General features: G+C 37.8%; 2 protein-coding genes across 3 annotated transcripts; one reads left to right on the plus strand and one right to left on the minus strand.

The window, feature by feature from the left end:
* Nucleotides 1-25: 25 nt before the first annotated feature.
* Nucleotides 26-6,065, minus strand: rad51d (RAD51 paralog D). The gene is given in 10 exon segments (NM_001303930.1): nucleotides 26-224; nucleotides 1,118-1,282; nucleotides 1,918-1,988; nucleotides 2,243-2,333; nucleotides 3,067-3,162; nucleotides 3,245-3,376; nucleotides 4,131-4,212; nucleotides 5,081-5,199; nucleotides 5,277-5,338; nucleotides 5,836-6,065. Coding segments are annotated over 10 exon segments (1,008 nt in total). The 5' UTR covers nucleotides 5,918-6,065; the 3' UTR covers nucleotides 26-116.
* A 153-nt stretch (nucleotides 6,066-6,218) lies between these two features.
* On the plus strand, nucleotides 6,219-17,348 carry tmem248 (transmembrane protein 248). Of its 2 annotated transcripts, XM_010870834.5 has the most exons (8): nucleotides 6,220-6,509; nucleotides 9,594-9,818; nucleotides 10,159-10,317; nucleotides 10,730-11,015; nucleotides 12,242-12,392; nucleotides 13,454-13,637; nucleotides 14,768-14,914; nucleotides 16,354-17,348. In XM_010870834.5, the coding sequence occupies exons 2-8, from the start codon at nucleotides 9,756-9,758 to the stop codon at nucleotides 16,372-16,374; spliced, it is 1,011 nt and encodes a 336-aa protein (XP_010869136.1). In that variant the 5' UTR covers nucleotides 6,220-6,509; nucleotides 9,594-9,755; the 3' UTR covers nucleotides 16,375-17,348. The 2 variants fall into 2 exon arrangements, with proteins under 2 accessions (XP_010869137.1, XP_010869136.1); XM_010870835.5 differs by lacking the exon at nucleotides 9,594-9,818 and having other exon boundaries at nucleotides 6,219-6,509.
* Nucleotides 17,349-25,506: the final 8,158 nt, after the last annotated feature.

A 25,506-nucleotide genomic window follows, 5' to 3' on the forward strand; every position in this document is an offset into this window, starting at 1 on the left:
AGCGGAAGTGAGCTCCCTGTGATAATGTACCAAAAGTATTTATTTGAAAAATGCAAGAGCTCCTCCCTGTTTCAGTTTATTGGATACTTAATGAGCACAAGGCAAAATGCTGCAGCCTAGTAAGGACTGTTCTTCTCCAGCTTCCTCTTTCCTGAAACTTCATACAGCTGGTCTTCAGACCTTCCCCAGCATTGTAAATCAAACTCCTCTTTCAGAAGACAAGGCTGGGAGAAAGAACAAGTAAAATTGCCATTAACTTATCTGAATGTGTCACCGATGCAATAGTACTCATTCTGCACTAAAGAAAGAATCCAATCAACCATAATATTTCTGGGTTACATTTATTTCCATCAGATCACTTTCTGATTGCAAGAAACTGAGGCTTAAAGGGATAGTTTGACCTAGATTCACAAAACGACACTATTCACCTCTTTCCTAGCATGGAATTAGCATTATTGGCATTGTCCAAATTCATTAACTGAAACTGAGCATCCTGAGCAAAAAAAAACTGCATTGCAAGAGGAAACTCAAAAAACACTAAATGCAGTAATCTGTCATGTTAACATTGATTTATTTCATGGCATACAGCCAGCTAACAAAACAGTAGGCGGAATTTGATTACTTCAAGTTGGCACAATTATTTTCTGTAGCCAATACACACAGCCTTTGTTATTCAGTAGCTAGCAAATGCTAAGTGGTTGTTCACGAAGTATGTTGACGTCCATTTTCTGAAAAAAATAACTTTGATACCAGTTGTGAACAAAACTGAACAATATCACTTTGGCTGAAAATTTGATTTTTATAGCAAAAATGAAAACAATTGAGGAATATGACATTGACAGGTTCTTTGAGGTAAACAACACTAGTCTTAGTTTGAAGTGTTTTGGAGTAGGTTTCCACTTGCAGTACAGTTTCTGTGGCTCGGGATGCACTGTTTCTAATCACAAATTTTGATGATGCTAATAAGGCTTATTCCAGGCTGGGACAGAGGTGAATAATGTCTTGTGAAAAATCATTCCAGCAAAATTTCTAAATATGAATCAAACTATGCATTTCAAATGACATTTTACATCTTATTTTGACTTGGAATGAGCCCATGTCAACACAAATAGCTAACCTGTCTTGAGGACTTGGCTAAAGTCGCAGTGCGTAAGCTAGAACAAGTTGAACCCGGGCTTTCGAACCGTTGCAGTATAATCCGAGTTCTAGGTACGTGACTCCATGATTGGCCCAGCCCAGCTTTCAGATTTCCATTGCAGTCTCTAGTCACAGTGTTTGTCACCTGAGGGTATATGATTTATATTACAGCTGCACTGGTTAAGATATAAAATATTATCATATTGTAGATCATAGCACATTTGCAGGGATGGACAAATATTAGCACTCTCTCTACTTAATTAGAGCTATTTCTTAAATAGCTCCCTACAGTTGTTACCAGAAATATTCACACCCTTGCACTATTTCCCCTTTCATCAAAATTAAGAATCTTTTAGTTTCCACACATTGTCATTGACATTTCCAAAAGGCAGAATGAATTAGTCTAACTGAAAAGTTTATTATTGTAATTCAGAAGAGAAACAAACAGTGTGAAAAAAATCACAGGCACCCAATTCTGGTTGTGCATCCTTTGGCAAATATAAATGCACTTCAAGTGTTCTTGTAACATCTATAAGCTTCCTGCACTTCTCACCCTTCTCTGGCAAAACCCTCATAGGTTTTCTATGGAATGAATATCTTCCGTAGTGCTTTTTGATGTGTTTGGGGTTGTTGTATTGCTGGGAAACCCACAAGCTTTGACTGAGATCCAGTTTCTGGACACAAGGTTCCACATTGCACTCATGCTGATTTCATGACACCAAAGCATTAGAAACTGAAGCACTGTGTGAACAGGACCCAAAAAGTTACTATAGTCCTCACCAGAACAGCTACATTGAAGTCCTTGGCTATTGTCTTCAACACCCCTGCCACCTGCATCATCATGGACATACCTACAAATTCCAAACACCAAGTCATAACGGAGCTTTATACACAATGCATTTAAGTCAACCATATTGGTGATTGTCTTTGCAGATAAAACTATAATATGGCCACTCTTTACTAAATAATTTACATTCATAAGTTTACACATTCTACAGACAGCATATTTTATGGCATTGCTAGCCAAATAATATCAGTAAAGTGAACTTGTAAAAATAAATATGCAACAAGTTGATGATGAAACAATAAAAATCTATCAAAGTACCTTCATTTTGTTTGCCTCCCAATATGGGAGAAATAACTGCTGACACTGAATCCACAATCACAGCTTTGACTGAGCCGCCTCCCGCAGATGCCTATAAAAGATAGGACAAAACATCAGTGCAAAAATGATTGAATTCTGAATAAATAAAATTCTGTAAATATTTTCCATTTTATAAAAGCAATTTTAAGTTGAAGTATAGCAAATACCTCAAAACAATTTACAATATTCTAGCAACCCCACATAACCGCTAAATCCCAAACCATTAACCCTATTAACCACAAGATACCAAGAACAACCACAATATATCAAAATTACTACACTTTTAAAATGCATTTTCTGGATGAGAATATATTTACTGGCATGTAAGATAATGCAACAAGTGAAACGTTTTGGCCACAGGTAATCTGTCAAGGATGGTCTGAATACTGTAAGTACACAGAGTGCAGTGTACTTGTCCACTATATAATTTTCTCATTGTTTTGCAGATTTTGTCACTAAATGTTTTCATATCTTCAACCAAAACCAAATACTGCAGTTTTTATGCATGTAAAATCTGTTATACATTTAAGCTTATATTCTGCCATCTGCGTGATCCCCAATTGTAACCACATCATATTCTTTGCGACATTGTATGGTTGTTTTGGCATTGTGTATTTAATTTGGTTAATGGTTTGTGGTCATTAATTGATCCTGTTAACACACATCCATTACCAATTTGTTAGAACTCTTTCACTAGATAGGACAAATCCCTACAGTCAGATAGGACAAATCCCTACAGTACAGATAAAGGTGACATTTGGAACAGATTCACAACAAAGACATACCCGCTGAAGTCCAGTGCATTGAAGACTTTGTAGACAGTCAATTAAAGAGAAGATGTCAAACACTCGATAGACCTGGATTCTCTGAAGAGCCTCCATCTGAAGAACAATAGGTAAGAACACATTGGTGACATTTTTAAGAAAATTATAAAGGTTTTGTCACAGCTCTCTTTCAACTCGCCTGTTCTTCCAATTTGCAAATCTTCTGGAGAATCTGAAGCAATCGACTTGCAGACAGCCCTCCTGTTGAGTCGATATATATCACACTCTGCTTCAGTTGGTAAGATATATTCACTGTGACACCAAAACACACCTGAAAGAAAGGCAAATGTAGGCAGCATTAACTGTTGGAAGATAAATGGTTTCTGTGCACCTTACTGTAACATTGTTGATTTTTTGCTTGCTATGGTTTGATACATTTCTGACTGACTCCTTGTTTTTTGGGAATCTGAGTAACAAGACAGTGGTGGTAAGATGTCAAGATGGAATTTGCGGCATGATACACAAGGAGTATTTGCATTGGGAGATTTCAATAAGCAAAACATTTCAACTGGTGAGGGTAAAAAATCTGCTTAGATAGGTAGTAACATTTGTTTTGCTCTTTAAAAACTTCACCCATGCATGGACAGTCCCAGAAATTGAAAAGGTGGGTTGCTTGGAGCAACAATCATAAACATGCATTGCTCTTTTTATGATTTGTTTGTGGTGATTGCTGTACTATCACAGTACTAAATAACTGAAGTTTGAAATCCTCCTAAAAATCTGTTAACTGCCTTTAAGCCCCCACCACATCACAACTCCCAGTGGATTTGGGACAGTTGGTGTTGAGATGTGTTCTCCGACGCATATCTGATGTTGTTCTGGTTTTTATCACACTGCTTTATCACACTGCTTGTGCTTGTACTTTCTACTGTAAGTAGTGGTTATTCCAACTAGCTTCTTAAAATATATGAACTGAAAGTTGCTCTGAATTGGAGTGTCGGTTAAATCTATAAAACCAACCACACTAATAAGCACAATGTAAACTTTCAAGATCACATGATGTACAACGATGAGAAAAATGTAACCTGGGTTTTTCCGCTTCCAGGACCTCCTGCCAACTCTGTGAGCTCTCCTGTGTACAAGCCAGAATCTAGGAGTTTATCTAGACTGTAAAAAAAACATCACCCATTTACTCACCAAGGCTATCAACTCATGCTAAATATTAAAATCAACCCACAAAATCATAGTACAATACAATAGCTTACAACAAAACACCAATTCTGTGATAATATCAACAACTAGCATTCAAAATAAAGTTACCCATTTACAGATGAAAGAACATTAATAATTAAGGTCTAAATGTTGGAATGCAGTCATTATTAGACCAGTTGAGAAAGGTGCATCCATTTTAGACATTATTCAGTAGGTCTCAAATAAGTATACAATCATATTTTATAGCATTTCAAACATAATAATGACATTGAAATTAGTAAAATCCTCTTTTTACACAATATCCCCATATTTAGTCCTGTGACATTATCATATGACACAAACACAATCGTTTTAAATGTTTGTTATTTTCTCTACATTTCTCACATTGTTTGTTGATGATCATTAAACCTTCAGAAACATTCACACAAAAAAATGCTGATTAATTTTATCAGGTAAGCATCCATATTGCATTCCTAACTTGTTAACAGATTGTTTGGAAGTGGCTTAATAGATGTTTCCTCAAAAACAAGAGTGTTTAGAGTGTTTCACATAAATAAATAATTTGAACGCCATAGAATTGTGTCAAACTATTGCATTGCAGGTTATTCTACTAGTGTTTTGAACTGTCTTGGACTATTTTTCCACCAGTGAGGTTTTTGGGCCATTTCCACCAGTGGAAATTATTACATTTAAAGCTGGATTGAAACCACCTAACAAATTAGCTAATGTATCAGAAGTGACTTCCATTTATGTAAAATATTAAGATAATGCAAGCAAATGTAACATTCTTCAGGATATACTTCTGTGATGTGCAGACCCTCACCTAGAATTGCCTGTAGAGACGATGGCTGTTGAACTCATTAGGTCTTCATATAGATCATCACCTGAAACCGGAAAGGCTGTGTGCTGGGCCAGGAGTACTCTGCGTACAGCCAGCAGGGCCTGATGCAAAGTGATTCAATTTGTTGTGTTTGTAACATATATGGAAATTTATTTTGTTATGATATTGCATAATTTACCTTGTATGACACAGAACATTTTTGTGCAAGGTCTTCAGTATCTGATGATAACAGATCTTCCACTTCAAAAAGAAAATATTAAATGTTTATGGTATTTCGATTAAACATTGTCTTATGAACTAAACTAGCCTTACTCCCTAATTTAGCCATTATATCAAAATATTTTGCATAAATTACTTATTTGCTAAAAATGACTATTACTTCTTAACTTGTTAATCTTAGATTTGTTCTAAAACATTATTTTAAAAAAAGCTAACTCAAAGTATTCCTGACCTTTGGATTTAAAAGGCTACAATGATTATATGCTGTTATTTCTAAATGGTTAATTTGAAGTGGATGAAAAATTGTCTGCACTTTAACACAATTGTAATTGAATAATATAAAACATTTTTAGTGCTGATTTCAAAGACACAGATTAAGCCTGGTCCACAAATAATGACACAGCCATAGATGGATAAACTAGAAAAGGTACATAGCTTTAAAAAGGTTGATAATAATGGCTAATTTACGTGATTAACCTGAAAGATTAACTAGATGTAAGTGATCAAAACCGACATACCTGTTGTAATGTCTGCTGCCCGTAAAGCCACAACCATTTCTTCACTCAATCCAGGACACATGCCATCTCTAAGAACAACCATGGTACATGAAACAGTTCCGTCCACTGTAATACTATGCAGTGTTGAACGATTTGAATGCTCTACATAAACATCAACGTAAGTTTTCACAGACTATCCATATCAGTGTAAAATATTACCACCGCCATATTTTTCCAAAACTCTTCCGGAGAAAGTCATTGGCAAGTGATCGTGACGCAATTCCGGGTATGAAAATGTGTAAACACTCTGAACATGCGCTGTTATTGACTACGTTAAATGTGTAGTTTGTGGACGCACCTATGGATTTCCAGCGTAGATTCTACGGAATATTGAAATAATACGTAAAACTGCACGTCTTCGCATTGCGGGGGAAAGTGTCGTGTCAAACTAGGGTAGTGTGAGTCAAAAAAGGTTTCATAAACAAACATATTTCTGAAATTTGAGCGTCGCGGGGAAAGGCAAATAATGGGAAGGACCACCTGGGATTATTCCAACAGAAAAATCCCGACTGTCCCCACATAATCCCTGGCCCTTACTTTTAGACTACGCTATTATAGACCGCGCTAGCTAGCCTGTCATCGAAGCTACTGCTGCACAACAAACAAGCTGTCTTCGTGAGCAAAGTGAGAAAATGGTGAGAGTTCTTTTTTTAAGTAACTAGTCATCTGTCGTTAACATGTTTGAAATAGTTCCATGTAACCCACGGGCGAGATATCTGACATAAACCACCAGTACATGTCTGTAATTATTTGGCTAGCTCGAATAGCTGCTAACGTTAGTTTGGGTTGTTAAACGACATAGTTTTGACTAGATAGCTGTTTACCTAGCTAGCTAGCTGTTTACCTGACATGTAGGCTAATCAAAAAATGCAAGTCAGTTCGATTGCTTGCGATCTTTTTTGGCGAAAGTTAACAAGATACTCAGAATCTTACTAGTCATGCATGGAATTTAGGAATATAACGTTAAGTACTTGAAACCATATATAACGTTGAACCCCATACTGTCTGGGCAGAAGTAGACGAACACGGCGGGCCTCATATTGCCCAGAAAGCTAGCATTCCACCTATTGACTGCCCCATGCAATGTAAATATGTGATAATACGTTCGTTTGTCACCAAATATGAAGTTTCACAAAACAACAATTAACTGCCACTATGCCCATACCGGGCATATGCCCATAACGTAACTGCCCTTGCCATAAATGTATAAATTAAAAATTTACTAACTGTAAATTTTTTTTATCTGGAATAAGTGAACAGTTGTGTACAAAATTTACAACGTTTTTATAGGGAAGATATGTGACAGGCAGTAAACAGTTTTTCTTTGAAACTCCATATTTGGTTAATAATGAAGTTATTTTTGATATTATAATCTAATATGTGTATAACTAAACCAAGATGACACCAAAGCTGTCGTTTCCCATAGGAGTAGTGAGCATTTTAGGACAGAAAGTGGGCGGAGATATATCCACACGGGCTGACGTTTCACAATGCCCAAGCCCATTTAATGCTATAAGAAAGTAACAATTCCTCAAAATCTTCCTTTGGCGCACAGTTCAACTAGCCTCATAATTATTTTTATTTATTTATTTAATTCAATGCTATGGCTCTTATTATTAGCCGGGAATGTTGATTAAAATACTTAATAACGTTATCAACCAACTTCATATAACTGAAACATGTTTTCATTGGCAGTGTGTGCTATAGTATGGTAATCTGCATTCATATAGGCAGGAGGTATGGCAGTTGACTCAGCTATCCATCTCTAACATTCAGTGGGTGAAGTTTAAGTAACTTTTTAATTTGATGGAGTTGACTGGTGACTACAATGTTGATAGATGTATAATCGGGACAGGAGTTTTATTTCTGTTATTATTGGAAAATAAGTTTAAACATTTGGGTCGCTACTGCTTGGATGCAGATTTCACTGGGAAAACATAACTCCCGCGCGTATGTACACGTCACTATGCTGTGAAGATTTTTACTTGAGAAGTTTAAGTGTATTGTAGTGATGGTAAATTCAAATTGTAACTTTAATCTTTTTGAGTGGTTCGGTGAAAACAAGTCTTTAATAAAAACATTTTTACATTTGAATCAGTGACGCTAAGAGCAATCAGGAAAGCCGCTACTGTTGCATTATGAACCGAACATTCGGAAGTTTCAGTACTGTACTGCCTTTCGTTCACAAATATCGGTCATACGCCTATCCAACAGTGCTGTGCCCAATATCTCGGCGAGTCGAGACGATCTCACTCGGTTCTCCTTAACTTATGTAGTATTAATCGCTATAAGCGCTGTCATATGTGATCTTGACTTCAAACTATGCTCATTTGTGATTGCATACAAATACAAATGTTTCTGTGTAACGCGGTCTTGACTGTGAACCACTTGGAATGCAACGGAAAGGTCGATTATCAGCTAATTAAATTAATTATTGTACCCATCCAATTATTAGGTATAATAATGTCTTCATAGCAAAACTAACAGTTGTTGGTTGGAGGAGCTGAGTTGGAGGACCACGTATGAATCCAGTCAGTGAGAATTTTGTAGAATTATTTTGCCTGCCAGACATTTGAATGAACAATAAAATGTAATACAGGGGGTCTTGAGTCAGTAAAAAGAGTGGTTGAAAAAGAGTGAATCTTCTTCAAACCATTGTTCAACAAACTTCGGTGATATGGTCTTTTCATGATTCAAGAAGATAAGTATCGTTTAAGATGTGATTTTAGAAATCCAAAGCAAATTCAGAAAGAACGTACATGCTAGACATTGTTTTTAATTGTTTTCTGGATTTTCAAGAACCTATTGCATTTGAACACAGACATTTTAGCTTTAGAAGATATCAAATTAAGATCGTATCACTAACTTTTTTAACAGTCTCTGGCAGTGTCTTCCTTCAGTGCTATATAATTGCAGAATTCACCTTTAAAGATTGCTATAAGTAGCTTACTCATACTGGCCCCAACACAGGTTCATGTCTTGTTGCTTTTTATAAGTTAAATAATCTTAGCTAGCTATGTAATTTCTCAACAATCCGGCTGGCTAGCAAGTTGACGTTAGGATGGACTGGTTGTATATAGATCCTTGGTTGCTGAAGCTGTATTGGCTGTAGAGAGGGTTTGAAGCATTTGTCACTCCTAGTAGTAGTAGTAGGAGCAGTCTTCAGTAGGAATTTATGGAATCTACTTTAAATGTTTTATAGACAATATTATATGGATTTCAGGCTTTCATTGTTCTAGTAAGGATTTATTTTATTTATAATGTTTATCTTACATTATGTAAAACATATTCATTACATCTTTGTTAATAGAGTAAATATGGCAAAACAAGTACAAATTATACATGCTTTTCAATCATTTCAAGTGCCAGAAATGTGCTGACTTCAATACAGCACTCCCTATCAGTCATCCAATGCTTTTATATGTAACTGGCAGTACCATAGACTACATAATTTACTAGCTACTCTAACACTGTAAGAAGCTCACTACTGTCATTACGTACCTACTAGGCAAGCTTCATCTGAGTTTATTAGGGAGCTTGCTATGTAAACCAGCATAACTGCAATTGTACCATGATAGATTGGTGTGTCACTCGCAGAAGAACTTGCCAACAAGCAGCCTGTGTTCTGGCTAAATAAGAGGTCATAGATAGCAACTACAAACAAATGAATGACAGTGTTTATGTAGCATGTTTCAACAGCAGTGTCCCTTGTCTTTCAGGTCTTATGCAAGGTTGCATGGCATCCACTTGTGTAGTGTGAGCTTGAAGGACATTGACTTTCAGGGAAATATTTTCCCTGTATGCAAAGAAGGGGGGAGCAACGCTGTAATTCTCTTTGGCAACGTGCATAGTGGTTTGGCAGCCCTCTAGAGGGCCCAGGGATGTATTCACGCACTTCATTATGGAGTTATTTCAGATGTGTGTTCATGTCTTTGATGAAAAAGGTAAGTAGACATTCTCATTCCCTCACATCATCTGATACGTTTGTTTGACATGGATACCAATCATTATAATACTGGTTATGCATCTTTTCCAGCACTGTTTCTTGAACACAACCTACTTTTCTGTGCCCCAGTTGAGTCAGTCGACTATGCTTTTTCTGTTATTACATTTCCGGCTTGTCTCTGAAGCTAATTATTTTCTCCAGTTAACCCCACAACAAAAACCATTGTGTGTTTGTGTTAATTATGGTAGTGGATGTCTTTGACACTTCATGAAGCTTGACCAATGGAGACCTGGTGTTGAGAACCTAAGGTTTAGTTAAATTACATTTCCTTTATGCAGGTGTACCTGTTGAATCCTCTGGAGAACCTAAGGAGCTACATCAATAACCGTCCGCCACTGGTCATTTTTATGGTCAGCGTCAGCACTGTGGCCATCACCTTCCTCACCATAGGCTACTTTTTCAAGATCAAGGAGATCAAATCTCCTGAGATGACAGAGGTAGGACCAACACTGATGCTATCAACAGTAGAACCACCAGACCTTTCACACCCCCAGTATCTGCCAGAGCCGAAGGCCGTTTCATGTCATTAGCATACGAAACGTCCCTATTAGCATGGACATTCTCCTCCACAGCATCACCATCCAGCCAGAGCTTCAGTTCATCTACTGGTTCATTATCAAACTAGAAGACAGACTATATCCTTGGAGCAGGAGTTTACTTGATTGCTGAAATTGAACTATATCTGTTTGTCATACATTATAGATATAGGCCCATGTGGACAAGGTAATTTCATAAAATGTAATCTTAGGTTATTTGCAATTTGACTAACCTTACTATTGCTGATGATTCAGTCAACCTAAATCAGCGGTCATAATTTAAAAAGAGAACATCTCATAATTTTGTCTCCAGGACTGGAACACCTTCCTGCTGCGCTTTAACGAGATTGACTTCTGCGTATCAGAGAACGAGACGCTCAAACACGGCCTGAATGAGTCAACCACACCCGAGAGCACGGCGACCAGTGGCCAAGCACGATCCAGCACCCAGGCTCCACTGCTGCTGGAGGACCCCGGCCCCATCAACATCTCAGTGCCCATCACCCTCACCTTGGACCCACTGAGGCCCTTTGGCGGCTACTCGCGAAACATTACTCACCTTTATGCCACTGTCCTGGCAGGGCAGGTTGGCTTGGCTGGTAAGTCTACTATTTTAATGCAGAAAAGGTTGTTTCTAAATTGATTTAAATGTGTTAATGTTACATAAAAGATTAAACTGTCTTATTACGCTCTGCAATCTGATCAGCTGTTTAAGTACTGTGATAACCACTGGGTCTGATTTTGGACTACCTTGCCCAATGTCATAGTGACTTTGGCACTCACCATCAGCGACATTGTTAGCTCACAGATTTTGAAGACATAATCACTGATACCAGCTAATAATGTTTGCCTTACAAGGCTACCAACATCCCCCTCCAGTCCTCCTACGATATTCTGGAGTCAGCTAATTTCAACGGGTGAAATTAGCTGATTGCTTGGTCTTGCACTCTAATTGATCGCCCATTGCTTGGTCTTGCACTAATTGATCGCCCATTGCTTGGTCTTGCACTCAAATTGAGAGAAATGTTTTTTGTAATATAACAGTTTGCCAAATCTTTACTGTGTTTTCCACATGCTTTATCTAAAACTTCAGGATATAATGTGACAGCGTTGGCTTCATTTGTATCATTTCAATATGGCCCACCTTGGAAATGGTGGACACATGGGCTGGTTAGAGCTACCATTGGCCTTTTTGTGGGTTCTCTGACCTCCTTGCTCTTGTAATCATTTTCCCTCTTGTTTAATTTTTAATGGGGATTTGAGGAGATGCATTGTGTAGTCAATCATTTTTAATGGTGATATTTAACATTTATACATTAAAAAGCCAATCTGTGGCTAGGTGTTGGGAAACTCCTGTTTCCAGATTTAGGTTTCTTGCAGTGCTCTTAGCAAAACAATGTGCCGTTGTTCATCAGCTTCTGTTCCCAGGCAGTATGGTTCAGATTTGGAGTTACATTTGAATTATTAAATTTTTTCCCTGAGAAATGTGCGGCTTAACTGAGACAATGGTCTTATATCAGGATTATAAAGAAGGGCATCAGCCAAAACCTTATGTCTTCTCCCTGCATCTGCATGTAACCTGGAAGCTAGGCTTTGGATGGGCAGATAAGACAAGTCTCAAAGCTGTTTGGTTGTTTAAATATTTATGGTTATAAGTCAACTGTCCACACCAACAAAATATAGGTGAATTGAATGACTGTTATTTTGCTGATGACTACATGCACAATCTTTACATCCTGGTCAATAGTTATGCTGTTTTCCCTGTCAAAGTATTTCCAATGTTGTGTGTGTGTGTGTGTGTGTGTGTGTGTCTATGCCCTCAAAGGCAGGGAAGCCCACGAGGAGATGAACATCACCTTCACCCTTCCTGCATCCTGGAACTCTGACGAATGCATGCTTCACGGCCACTGTGAGCAGGTGGTGTTTAGCTCCTGTATGACCATCACGGCTGCCAGCAACGTCTTCCCTGTCACAGTGTGAGTACCACTGTACCACAATGCATCCATATACTCAGTTGTCATTGTGTTTCATTATTTAACCCGTCAGGGTCTCCGACCAGTCGATCGCAGCCTTCTTGTTTTGAAATAACCTAATATTTTCAGTTATTCCACAGGAAACAAAAAAAATCTCATAGCTAATCCATGCAATGATGACTTTATCCCAGCCCGGTTTTGACATTATTGGCTTAAAATAAATCGTATCAAACAATTTCGTTGTCAGAAATAGTGCACTTTTCTTAGTGGTTCACATGCATATGTATCAGATGTCATTGACATGGTGTGACAGAAATGAATGCTTTAGTTTTTGTGGCGCTAATATACACACACACACACTTATAAATACATTAAAATCTTACTTTAGGGTGAAGTGATTTGCACAAGGACACTTCGGCAACCTTTTGGTAACTCCCCCCCACACCTTACTCTGTAGACAAACTACCTCACTTTTGCCCAGATATGTAATTTTCTATTATTATTATTCATGTTGTCATGGATTCAAAACATCCAATTTAGTTATTTTAATTTTGAGTAAAGAACAGAAACTAATGTTGAAAAATGGAAGAACAAGTAGTGCAGTAAACGTTCCTTTTCATTTTTTTTGGAAAGGAAATAAAAAAGTGCAGTGGCCTCTTAATTCTTTTCCGGAGCTGTGTATGTGTGTATATATATATATATATATATGTATGTGTATGTTTTCTTAAAGATATATGTATTTATGTATACAGTATACATATAAGTCCTAATCTTAGTAAAGGTAGGATACCCCTGATGTAGGTATGTAAGGGACATTTTGAAATAACCTTTGACATTACAATTTGAATGACAAATATCAGGCCATTGCTCATGACCGTGAATAAGCTCACATCACTCATTTTGTGGTGACTAGCTGCCCATTGTTGGCCGAATGTCAGACATGGATTTGCATTTAAATGAGCCTTATCAAATCCACACCTAGTTATGGCCCAGGCAGAGTTTTCCCGCTTGACTATGTTGCCTGAAACGGCACCAAAAAAAATTGTTTAAATGTTGCCTTCCAGGCAGCCGCCCCACTGTGTCCCGGAGACATACACCAATGCCACGTCCTGGTACAAGATCTTCACCACGGCCCGGGACTCAGACACCAAGTACACGCAGGACTACAACCCTTTCTGGTGTTACAAAGGAGCCATCGGAAAGGTGTACCACGCCCTCAACCCCAAGCTGACCGTCATTGTGCCGGATGTGAGTCGGGGGGGGGGTGGTAGCCATGTTGGTTTGTTCAGACCTAATGACCTACCTAACACTATACATTCAAGGGCCAGATTTGACTAACCCTGCTATATAAACAACTGTCTCAAATTGAGTGTTTGATTAATGTGATTCTTAATTTTAGTGTATGGAATATGGTTGTTGAGAGGGACTTGAACTGGCCCTTCATGCAAGAAAGGATTTAACAAGGCACTGTGTAGAATATATAAACAGCGAGTACTACTCGCTGAGCCGAACTGGTGGCAGAAAATTACAGTTGGCTTTGTGTCAGACCTCTTTACCACAGGAGTATGGATCATCCGGATGCCTTCCTTTTGTCAAATAAATGTCATATCACTGATATAATGTTACCGTAAATCCCATTAATTCATTAAATGCCTGCATAAATACTGAGTGACGTATGCTGAACTGTAAGTATGAGGTATTTGGTTTGTTTGCATGCTAATTCTGTTTATATGCTGGCTAATGTTGCTAACGTTGGTCAGTGGTGTTTACCATTATGAAATAGCCTACTGTAAATGTGTAATGGCTTGCCTTGCAACCATAAAAGTCTGCATTAAGCTTCAAAGGGTGGCTTTTATAACAGTTTTCTATAAATATTAAGACCATCATTTTTGCATTCCTTCTGTTTATGCTAGCAATATACAAATACTAATACTATAATACTAATACTTGTATATAAACATTGTACCATTGTGTAAATATGGTGGGGTCAACTTTCAAAATGTAACGAAACAGTTACTAAAAACCTCTATTTTCGGTGGGTAAAACCAGTTATTGAAGCGAACGGTGGATCCACTTATTCAGCCCAAAATACACAAATATTTTAGAGATATTTTGGTAAATGATTTCATTATATTGTTAGATTACCATCATTTGTTAATAGTATTAAATGGAATTACTGCAGCTAAGATGATTAAAGTGACTAATGTGCTTCAGCAATGTAACGTTTGTAATGAAATTACATTTGAATTAGGATAGATTCATAATAACTAGTGTTCCTAAAATATTTTTACAATTATAGCGTGTTGGATTTTATGATAGATAAGATGGCCATTAGATGGTGTTTACCTGGCATTAATTCTATTTGTCTCTATTTGCAGGATGACCGCTCACTCATCAATCTGCACCTAATGCACACCAGCTACTTCCTCTTTGTGATGGTCATTACCATGTTTTGTTATGCTGTCATCAAGGGCCGGCCAGGGAAAGTACGGACAACCACCAACCCCGACTTTTGCCCTGAGAAGGTAGGTGTCGTTTGACGTTTTGTTAGCTGAATTGGATAAATATTTCTGCTGAGGGTACCTTCAAGCCCAGCAGAGGGAGGTGCGAGTTGGCACAGCATCATCTATGGGGGGATGTTTGCCTGGTTTTCAATGCCTCATGGCACACTCCTTGTTTCAATCGTTAGCCAGAGACTTGCCTGATATTCAACTCTCCTGAGCCTATGGGGACTGTGACCATACAAGGAGTGATAACAAGGACACTGCACAACAGTTTATACAGACCTAACAAACAAAATCACGATTTGGGCATTTGTTGTTCTTTCAGAGTAAAATATTGCTGCACTTTTTTGAGATGACTAGGAAAGGAAATACTTAGTTGGATTCACAAAGGATTTGGGGAAAAAATGTCTCAGAAGAAAGGGAACCAAATTTGATTGCCCAAACTTTGGCAAATTCTCATTATTTGCACATTACTGTTGGGAAAATCATGGGTACTAAGCTTTCTGACACAAACTCACTCTGAAATTCTAAAGAGATGGAAAGTTTTTCCTTTTGGTCGGTCACATCATACGCCACATGAGTTTGACACTCGATTAAAATATTATACAGTCAAGCCTTGGAAATTCACAAACAAATAGACTAATTGCTCCCTTCTGGGTGCCTTCTGCATGGCTCATCTTCCACTTATTTCATTCTTTGCTATTCATGTTTGCTCCTGTTTATCTTTGCTAACTGGTGGCCAGTAAGATATTGGGCTGTTAGTTGGTAAGCACTAATGGAGGCTATTATTAAGTCCAATTCACAGCTATGTCCCATAATCGGTGCCATGTGGTTTATTGATGATAAAAGCATGTATTTAGATGTATTATTATTATTTTATCTCTGCCTTGGCATCAGCTAGTCTTCCTGGGCTCCAAAACAGACAATAAAATGTCAGAATTCTATTTTAATATACTGTACAGGAAAATACAATATATAGTCTGATAGACTTCATAATTACATAATACATAGTAAGATACATACTGCATGTTAATGTCCCTGTTTATTTTCTGAACTTGGATTGTAAAGAGATCTCTAGTCGCATGCATGGTGTGGCACCAATGTGTTTTCCAACTGTGCGCCAACTGCCTAAGCAGACAGCTCTGAGAACCCCACACATCTACAGCGAGCACATGCTTGTGAATTGTTGCATTATTTAAGAGTGTCATGTGGTTTGGTTCAATTATTTAAGGTTGCCCACAGTTAAAGCATGCTTCCTAGCTAGTGGCTATACTGGAATATTTTCAATAAATTACTGTTGCCAAGACCGGCAACCTCTTGGCACATAAAATGCTGTTGCTTAAGTTAATTGGAAATGTTACGTATATATTATCTTAGTTGGAATTTCATCCAGATACTGTACCTAAACTTATTTAGAATAGACTTGAATTCCCTGAGCACTGTATTTGTCCTCTCCTCAGGTGGCCTTGTCAGAGGGGTAAGAAGAACGTTTCGATCACCATACGAACTGAACTATTGCTGAGCAGGATGTAGAAGAAAAAAAAAAACCAGTTGCCTACTGAACCCTGAAATAAATAGAAGGGTGCAAAGTTATGTGAATGCATTTCTCTGCAATGTTGGGTCACTCCAACCAAAGACATATTAAGTGCCTGTATCTACTGTGTAAATATTTGTAGGAACTCTTGAATTCAGTACAGAAACAGTTTGCCTGAGCCCCCTGTGCCATTAGTGACAAAACTCCAAAATGCAATATCAGCAATGCAAGAAGATCTGACGCGACATAGAGGGAATGGCAACTGCACTTCACATTGTCACCATCCTCTTCCCCGTTTCATCTCACATTGGATCCTCGCAAAACCCAGTCGGAGGTACAGATCCCTGTGTCACTTCATGTGTTGTGTACAGTAAAAAGCCTTTGGTTTCTTTAAGTAAACAAGCTGTTGTCACACTGAAATATTAATTATCTGCTTATCTCTTTCCCTTCAGTGTCTTTATTATTCACTTGTGTACTTCAGTGGTTAATCCTTGCTTGAAATGTAAAAGGGTTGGAACGGGCGAAAAAAGGGAAGAAGAGGAGGGGGGAAAGTTAGGCTTACTTGCCTCCAGATTGGTTGAAGCCACAAGCCTTTCAAAACACCCAGAAGTTACATTGCAAATGTATTGCTAAAACTTCACTCTTCCCTCCTTTTAAAAACATAGTTTTTCTTTACTCTTATGTTCTTCCAATACAATGAGCTTGTTGCTTAAAATCAAGCTTGTGTAATGTTTCTGACTTCTAAGCTGGTCATGCATAGTGGCCTTGGTTAATTAAAGGTTGGAATGCATGTTCATTATTGGTTGTACTCTATTTGAAACTCCATTTTTTGTTTTAATGTGGATTCTGTGAATGGAAAAGAATGTGCATAATTGTGGAATGATTTACTGTATATAAAAGGCGCTTCACTGGCAAAGATTACTATTTTGATTTACCTCGGTTTTTAAAATTGTATTTCAATTGTTTCAATTATTGATATACTTACTGAATGTACTTTTTAGAAAGGAACAATTTACAGCAGCTATTCACCATTACTTTCATGGTTATCCTGTAAAATTAAATGTAAAATAATAGTCTAATCAATTTGAAATGTGATGAAGTCTAGGCCAAACTTGAATAAGATTTTTATTTTATCCGTGAGCCTTTACCTCAAGCTTTAATTAATTTCCTTTCCTTTTTTTGACAGTATACTATTTTACTACTATACAGTGTTTTGTTATTTTTACCTTTTTAACATCTCTTATTTTCTATCTTCACATTTTTCAAAGGACAAGTCAGTACAGTCCTAGCTTTTTGCTTTGCTTTATTTGCAAAGGATTAAATTGATCCCTATATCATTTAGAGAAATGTTTTTTAAGGGGTTGGTCAACCTTAATAGCTTCTTGGGAGGAAATTTTGACCTTATCGCTTGCAACATTTTCTCTTTTTCTTTGCCCCTTCTCCTTCCACCTTTTCAACTTCTCTCATTTTCAACTTTTGTTAATTATTTATCCCCATTCCTAACAATCAATGGTGGAAATGCCAGAAGTAATAAACACCTAAACCATTATTCATAGACATCCATTGTTGACAGATTACATTAGTACACAACTTCTCCCTGTCTGACAAATATAACTGCCCCAAACCTACCTCCAGCCTTTTGCTGTCCACAGACAAACCCATCTCCCAATATATTTTAAATGTATCATTTCCTTTTGCAATCAAATTCACTCTTTTGTTTTGACGCCTTTTGAATTCTTTAAACCTACCTGTGTGTAAAATCTGTTCTGAAATTAACCTAAAAATAAATGCTATACCTAGGAATATAATAATTAATATTTTTCCCATCGACTGTGGCTTCTGAAGTCCCCAAGTAGTACAAATTGTCAAAGCAAGCATTCCTGGACCTGACTTGAGTATCTGCTTATGGACAGTACCAGAAGAGGTGATCTATTTTTTACCCTTTCTTGAACATGAACACAGCATACATGAACAATTTCTAGGCCGTCAATGTCCTCATTTGAACAAGTAATTGCCCTATTTTGTCTCCAATTTATCATACATTTATAAAACCTGTTTGGTCTGGATGATGAACTCTGGTAGAAATGTTTCTTTTTCTCTATGCGCTATGCATTTCACTAGGGTCACTACATAAAACATTCAAGTGTAAGAGGGCTCCAATTTTTTTTAAAACTTTGTTTCATCCAGCTTTTGTTTCAGTAGTAAACAAATCTGACCTTGCTGAGTCTTAGATAGTCAAATATTTTATAAGAGTAGTTATATTATAATAATGGGTCTTTGAGTTAAATCAGAAAATGGTTTGTATACGATAGCTGGTATGCCATCAACCCCTGGGGTTTTTTGGTCTGGAAGGATATACATGCATACAATGCCTTTGGGAAGTATTTAGAACCCTTTACTTATAGCTTTAAGTCTTCTTGGCTATGTCTCTACTTGGATATGCTTTGCACCCCTGAATTGGGACAGTTTCTCATATTGTTCCTTGCCGATCCTCTTAAGATCTGTCAGTTTGGATGGGGATTGTCGGAGAACTGTGACCTTCAGGTCCCACAGATGTTCAATGAGATTTAAGTCTGGGCTTTGGCTGGGCCACTCGGACATTGACAAACGTGTCCCAAAGACATTCCAGTGTTGGCTTGCGATGGCTTTTGGTTGTTGTCTTGCTAAAAGATTAATTTTCTCCCCCCAGTTCGAGGTCCTGTGCTCTCTGGATCAGGTTTTCTTCACAGATCTCTCTAACTTGCCAGATCTAGGAAGGGTATTGGTGGTTCAAAACATCCTTCATTTCACCATGTTGGAGCCCACTGTGCTCCTGGGCACTTCTCATTTTTTATAGCCTTCCCCAGATATATTCCACATAACAATCGTGGAGGTCTAGTCAGAGTTTCTTGGACGTCATGGCTTGATGTTTGCTCATATGTGCACTGTCAAATGTGGGACCTTCTATACGGACAGGGGCATACTTTTCTAATTCATGTCAATTTAATACATTTAATTTGCCTTAAGTGGACTCCAATCAAGTTCTAACGACATCTTAAGGATAATCGAAGGAAACCGACAAAGGGTCTGAATTGTTATCCAGGTGTACAAAGTACGGCTAGTAGAGGCGTTTCCAATGAGACTCTAAATGTGATCGTTGCCTATACAAAGTATTGAAAAGGTCTGAATTCTTTCCCACTTTTGAGTTTTTATATTTTCAATAAATTGGTTAGGATAATGTTTTAGCTGTGTCTGTATGTGGTTCTATGTAAATGCTAATGGAAAAAAAAAAAATCTTAATTTTTTTTATTAAGTCTGTAACGACAAAATGTGGAGAAGTTGAAGGGGTCTGAATACTTAACAAAGGCACGGTGTGTATGTGTTTTTTAGGTACACTACCAGTCAAATGTTTAGATCTCCCCCATTTTTTATTTGAAATTTAAGCAGTTCAAGTCCAGTGAATAATCTAAAATGGTGAAAAGATAAGCGGTAAACTGCCAACAGCTTCAAGTTGTTGTCGAGTTGGCAAATGGTTTGTTCCTCACTGTGTGACACCACCTGTCAAACCTGGAGGAGGAAGCGTGATGGTCTGGGGGTCTTGCTGGATCCATAGTCGGCGACTTGATTGGCACCCTCAATCAAAACCGCTACCACAGCATTTTGCAATGTCGTGCAATACACTCTAGTGGGCACCTAGTTGGTCAGGGCTTCATCTTACAGCAAGATAATGGCCCAAAATACACTTCCAGGCTATGTCAGAACTACCTTAGAAGAACAGAACAAGACAGTACGTTTCAAATCATGGTGGCCAGCACATCCTCCAGACCCATCAAACTGATTTGGGAATAAAGGGGCAGAAGGGTGATAGTTAACTTACTTTTCAAGTGTAACACTTTGGTGGGAGCTTCTGTAACAGTGTTGGGAAGAACCTCAGAACAACATTTGATTTCCATTGTAGAAAGAATGCAATGAGTGTGTTCAGATGTTATGTCTGCGAAAGGTGTCTATAATCTGTATATAGATATAAGGGGTCTGAATACTTTACAAAGGCATGGTGTGTTTATATATAAAGATAGATACACAAACATGCCCATGGTCTCCACAGGTTTTCAATAGGATTTAAATGTGACTGGCCACTTCATAGCAGTCCAACAGTTTGTCTTGAAACATTCCTGGGTGCTTTTTGAAGTGTGTTTGGTGTGAAGACTGCTAACAGAGACCCAGCTTTCTAATACTAAGATCAACATTGCGCTCCAAAATGCCTTGGTTTTCTCCTGATGTCATGCACATGTTCAAGACACTCAATGACCATTTTCTTTGAAGTCTTTCTTTTGTTCTCAAAAATATAGATGTGTTTAACTAAAGAGCTCTAATTTAGTCTTGTCTGTCCAGAGGAGATTATGGCATGTTCAGGTGTGTTTTGGCAAGTTGCAGTCTGGTTATCTTCTGTCTCTGTCAGCAGTGGGTTTCCTACCATACAATCCTATTTAACTGAGTTGTCAACAGATGGTGCCTGTTGAAACTTTTGTATGTTCTGTCTGTAGGTCAGTTGGAATCTTTGTAGCAGCTGATCAAGCTGCTTGCTCCACCATTTAAACAATTCTTTGCTATGATCCTCCACCATTTAAACAATTCTTTTGTGGATGTGTCCAGGGAGGTTGGTTTACAGTGGCATGGGCCTTAAAAGTCTTGATAACATTAAGCTGTGTGGTAACAGTAAAATCGTCTTATCTGGAGATATATTTGTTGCCTTGATTGTCCATTTTTGGCTACATTCTTGTCTCTGACCTCATACACTTCTAGTTCTCTTTTCTCCTTGGCCATTTCATCACACAGTGACACAAAAAAGTAAAATTGGTCCTTTTAAATTTTCAAACTGGTTGAATTAGTGATTTGCATTTTATTATATTATATTACAAGATTGAACAGCTTGCCACAGGTGAGGTCAGTTCCAGAATAAAGGAGAATCACCAGCTTGAACTAATTATAGTGGTGCAACGTGTCATTGCCTGCTGCATCAGTGTCGCACCACTGCCCCAAAGAAGGCTGGCAAGCTCCATAGCCTTCCAGGGGCAGCCCAGCCCCAGCCCGGCTGCATGGCATTAGGACCTTGTCAAGACTTATCTTATATATCAAAATACGTGTAAAGAGGCTCTTAGAGAGCAGGTCGGGGACAAGCCGGTACAGAAGCCAAGGCAAATGTACTGAGAGAAATACAAGGAGCCTGCAGAGAAAGAAGCGGCAGCAACAGAGGGCAACCCCAAGTCACACTGCCTTCACTGGTGCTGGGCCCCAGCAATACGAAAGCAGAGAGAGATCGTGAGGAAGAAGGGTGAAGAGGTCGCCCAGGCAACCCCAAACTGCCACCAGGAAGCTATATAGACGATGCCTCTACCTTGTAACAGGAGATTTTGTTTTAGATTATTTCCTCACCTCTTTCCTTTAATAGAAAGACCACAAGGGCCTGAGTGTGTCTGTGCTCTATGTTGAGACTTTGGGTTTTATTCAGCTGCAGTGGATATCAAAGTATTTTTGAATTATAAACCGTTTTCTAAAAGAAATGGTGCATTATTTGGATAAAATGCAAGGGTGCCAATACTTTTGCACTTGACTGTGTGTGTAACACTTACAGTAGATGTGTTTTGGGGTGATTTAAAAATGAAGGATTTATATAATCAAGACAATTATATTTTCTCCAATTGTGGGTTAAACACCCCATGTAATTGTTACAAGAACTCACAGGGAGCCCAATTCTGATCTTTCCCCACATGTATAAGAAGTATCTTAGATGTTAATTTGACCTTCGATGATCTGTTGCTGTATGTCTTCTCAACCTGATTTTATTTTAAATGCAGTCTTGTAAACTTTACAGGCAGGTTTGTACACAGTGAACCTTTAGATTTCATGATATTTCCCAATATCATGCATCATGACCATATCAACTGGTTTCTTATTGTTCATTGTATAACAGGACTTCTATGACGGCTGCCATCCAACAATGTGCCTTCTTCATTGCAAGCGGCACATCACTGTGAAAACGTATCTGATAATGCAGTGGATATCAAACGTTTACACTCATTGTCAGTCCTCACCCTTATTATCACACAGCCTTTCTGGAAATAATCATTTTTTTACAAGAAATATTTACAAGAAATATTGTTGCATCTTTTTAAAGGTAGAAAAAGGTCTCATGATTTGTCTTGATTTCAGCCTTTACATAATGCAAAACTGCATTTTCCATAACAGTGAGTAGAATGATGATATCCAAGGTATATGCCATCCTATTTTCCAACTCAACAATTGGGCAGGTAAGTTTGTAAAAAAAAATTTGCTTCCGTCGGTACAGCTTTTCTGCTACACCACATTCTTCAACTAATAGATCCTGTCTTTAAGATCTCACACATTCCTCTCCCGTTTTCCTTCCATCTGCCCTTCAAAGACAATCATTTTATCAGTGTCGGGGATGTATCGACATGACAGTATATCATGCATTAACTTGCAAACTGATTTATTGTGAAAAAACATTTCACTGCTGACACTGAAATGGCAGTGATGGTTCTGAGGACAACATCTTATTAAAGGGAAATTGACAGAGGACTGATAACACCCTGAGCAGTTGTTCAGATCATATTGATCTCCCATTGTAATGATGGATGGTTTTCTCCAAATCAAAACTCTTGGGTCCGAAAAGAACCATTTAAAATATTGATAAATGTCTCTAATTGGACCAATGTCCTTAGTCTTACTGAAGAAGTAGGATCCCATGGGAATTATTTCACTTTTAATGATTGTATATGTTAACATTAGCTGTTTTGTTTGTATGATTGACAATCCCGTTTCTGTACTGTAAAAAAGACGTGTTATGCTGAATAAAGATAATGCTGAATGTTTTCATTAAAAAGATAATTGATACTCGGCAACCATTCTTCTATGATTGTTCACCTCTACCCTCCAACTTTCACCATCAATAAAGGTTAATATTCTCCAAATGATCCTCTAAAGGATACTCGTAATATTCTGCAGTGTAAAGTCATCAAACATGCACACTACTTTAACAAGGCGCTTAGTACATTACATAAAGAAATTGTGGTTCTTCCGAATACATATAACTCAACATTGACTGTGCTTGGAGTTGGAGTCGGCTTGGAGTTGATGCAATGAAGCAGTGTCTTAACTGCAGGTTGGATATCACGGTATGGTGGAGTAAAAGTCGAAATAAATAAAAAGTTTAAGATGGGAACCTGAGAGTGATTTGTTCTCTGCAAACTATTGATAGGTGACTAAATAACTCCCTCTAGTGGAAGTTTCTCAACAAAAGATTTGTCTACCTTTAAAAAAACATTTTTAATCAATTAGAAAAAGCTCAGACAATCCCTTTCATGTAATCATTCAGACAATTCATGAGTAAACCTTGTGTGTTTTACCCTTAGTTTCTTAAAGGATTACATTTACCTACTATTTTGCTAGATTGTTCCTCAGCCTGAAAGAGGCCAAGAGAGATGGTAATCCAGTACTTAGTTGTCTTTAAACAGCCATAAAAAATGTCAGCAAAATACAATAAAATATTTTTTATGAAATTAATATATTGTATACTGTAAAGGGTGGAAAAAAATAACAGAAACACCAAACCATATTTTATTATCAAGGACTCGGTAGGGCCATCACTTGTCTTCCCACCAGCTCCAGTCCTAGCTTATTGGAATGCTGAATTGTGGGTAGCAAGCAAGTTTATTTATATAGCACAATTCATACTTAGAAGCAATTCAATGTGCTTTACAGTGTAGTGGGATATTGCACCATAATTCAAGGAGAAAATCCTTCAGGTCTTTGAAGGATCAAGGATGTGGAAATGTACTTCACACGCTGCACTCCAGAACTTCGCATAAAGGTGAAATGATGTTCAGACCTTGTGATTGGGGATTAAGTCCATGAGTCATCTTTATAAGTAAGTTCCATAATTTTAACCTATAATCAAAAGTGTGATCAATGAGTTGATCACATGGGTTTGTTGTCTAATCAATTGTAACAAATACTATGACAAAGAAATTACAGAAATATCAATGTTTTGCACACACTACACCAATCCTGTCTTCACCATTTGGTCATGGTATCTTGTCAACGTCACAATGGATATCTTCATTTTTCGTGCACTACAGTTTGGACAGTAGCTCACTGGCCAATGTACAAGCTTGCTTTATCAACAAAGATGTACTTACAAAGATGTGATGGTTCATAGCAGCTCAGTTTGAAATGTTTTACCCTGTCCATGGGCTTTCTAACAACAAGTTATTTGGAAGAGTTGCCAGAAGAAAGCCACTGTTGTCCACAAACCACAAACATAAGCATGTTTAATTTGTTAAATGTAATTGGAATTTGACTGGAACCAGGTGCTATGGTCTAACATTTTGGCAAAAACTCCAGAGATGGGTTTGGTTCAAAGGGATCCATTGGTCATGCAAAAAAAACAACTAATGACCACTGTGAAATAGGGTGGTAAATCAGTGATTTTGGGCTGTTTTACTTCCAAAAGCAATCAGAACATTGTATACATAGCAACATGTATGCCATCAACTACCAGGAGATTTTAGCACAAAAACTTCTATCATCTTATTGGTGTTAAAGACGATGCTTGTATTTAATGCCTGAAAGTATTTGGACATTAAACATATTTATTGTTTGTGCCCACATTATACATACAGTCTGTGTAAACGTAGGGGCTGAAGAACAGCCTTGTGGTCAGGAGTGTTAGTCCAGTAAAATAAAGGTTCCCGCATTTAAACCCCAAGCTTACAATGTGAATAAAACCAGTTGTTCTGTCCCTGAGTTATCCAATTCATTCTTACTGCCCCTTAGTCATCTCTGTAAATAAGAATGTATCATGCCACAGGACTTGCAATACAGCCTTGTCACTCTCCAATGTCTGAAAGACCAGAGAGAGGCTGCTGTTTGCCATGGAGAGCATAGCACACGTGGGCTCATTAATTTCTCTGGTGAGTGGGGGAAGAGAAGACAGCACCTGTGTAAAGATAGCCACAATAAGAATTAATCACAATAGTGGACTAAGCGTTTTGCCTTCAAAATAAAAGTACCACATTGAAAT

This window comes from Esox lucius, chromosome 7, assembly GCF_011004845.1.
Source record: "Esox lucius isolate fEsoLuc1 chromosome 7, fEsoLuc1.pri, whole genome shotgun sequence".
In the NCBI taxonomy this organism is placed as follows: Eukaryota; Metazoa; Chordata; class Actinopteri; order Esociformes; family Esocidae; genus Esox; species Esox lucius.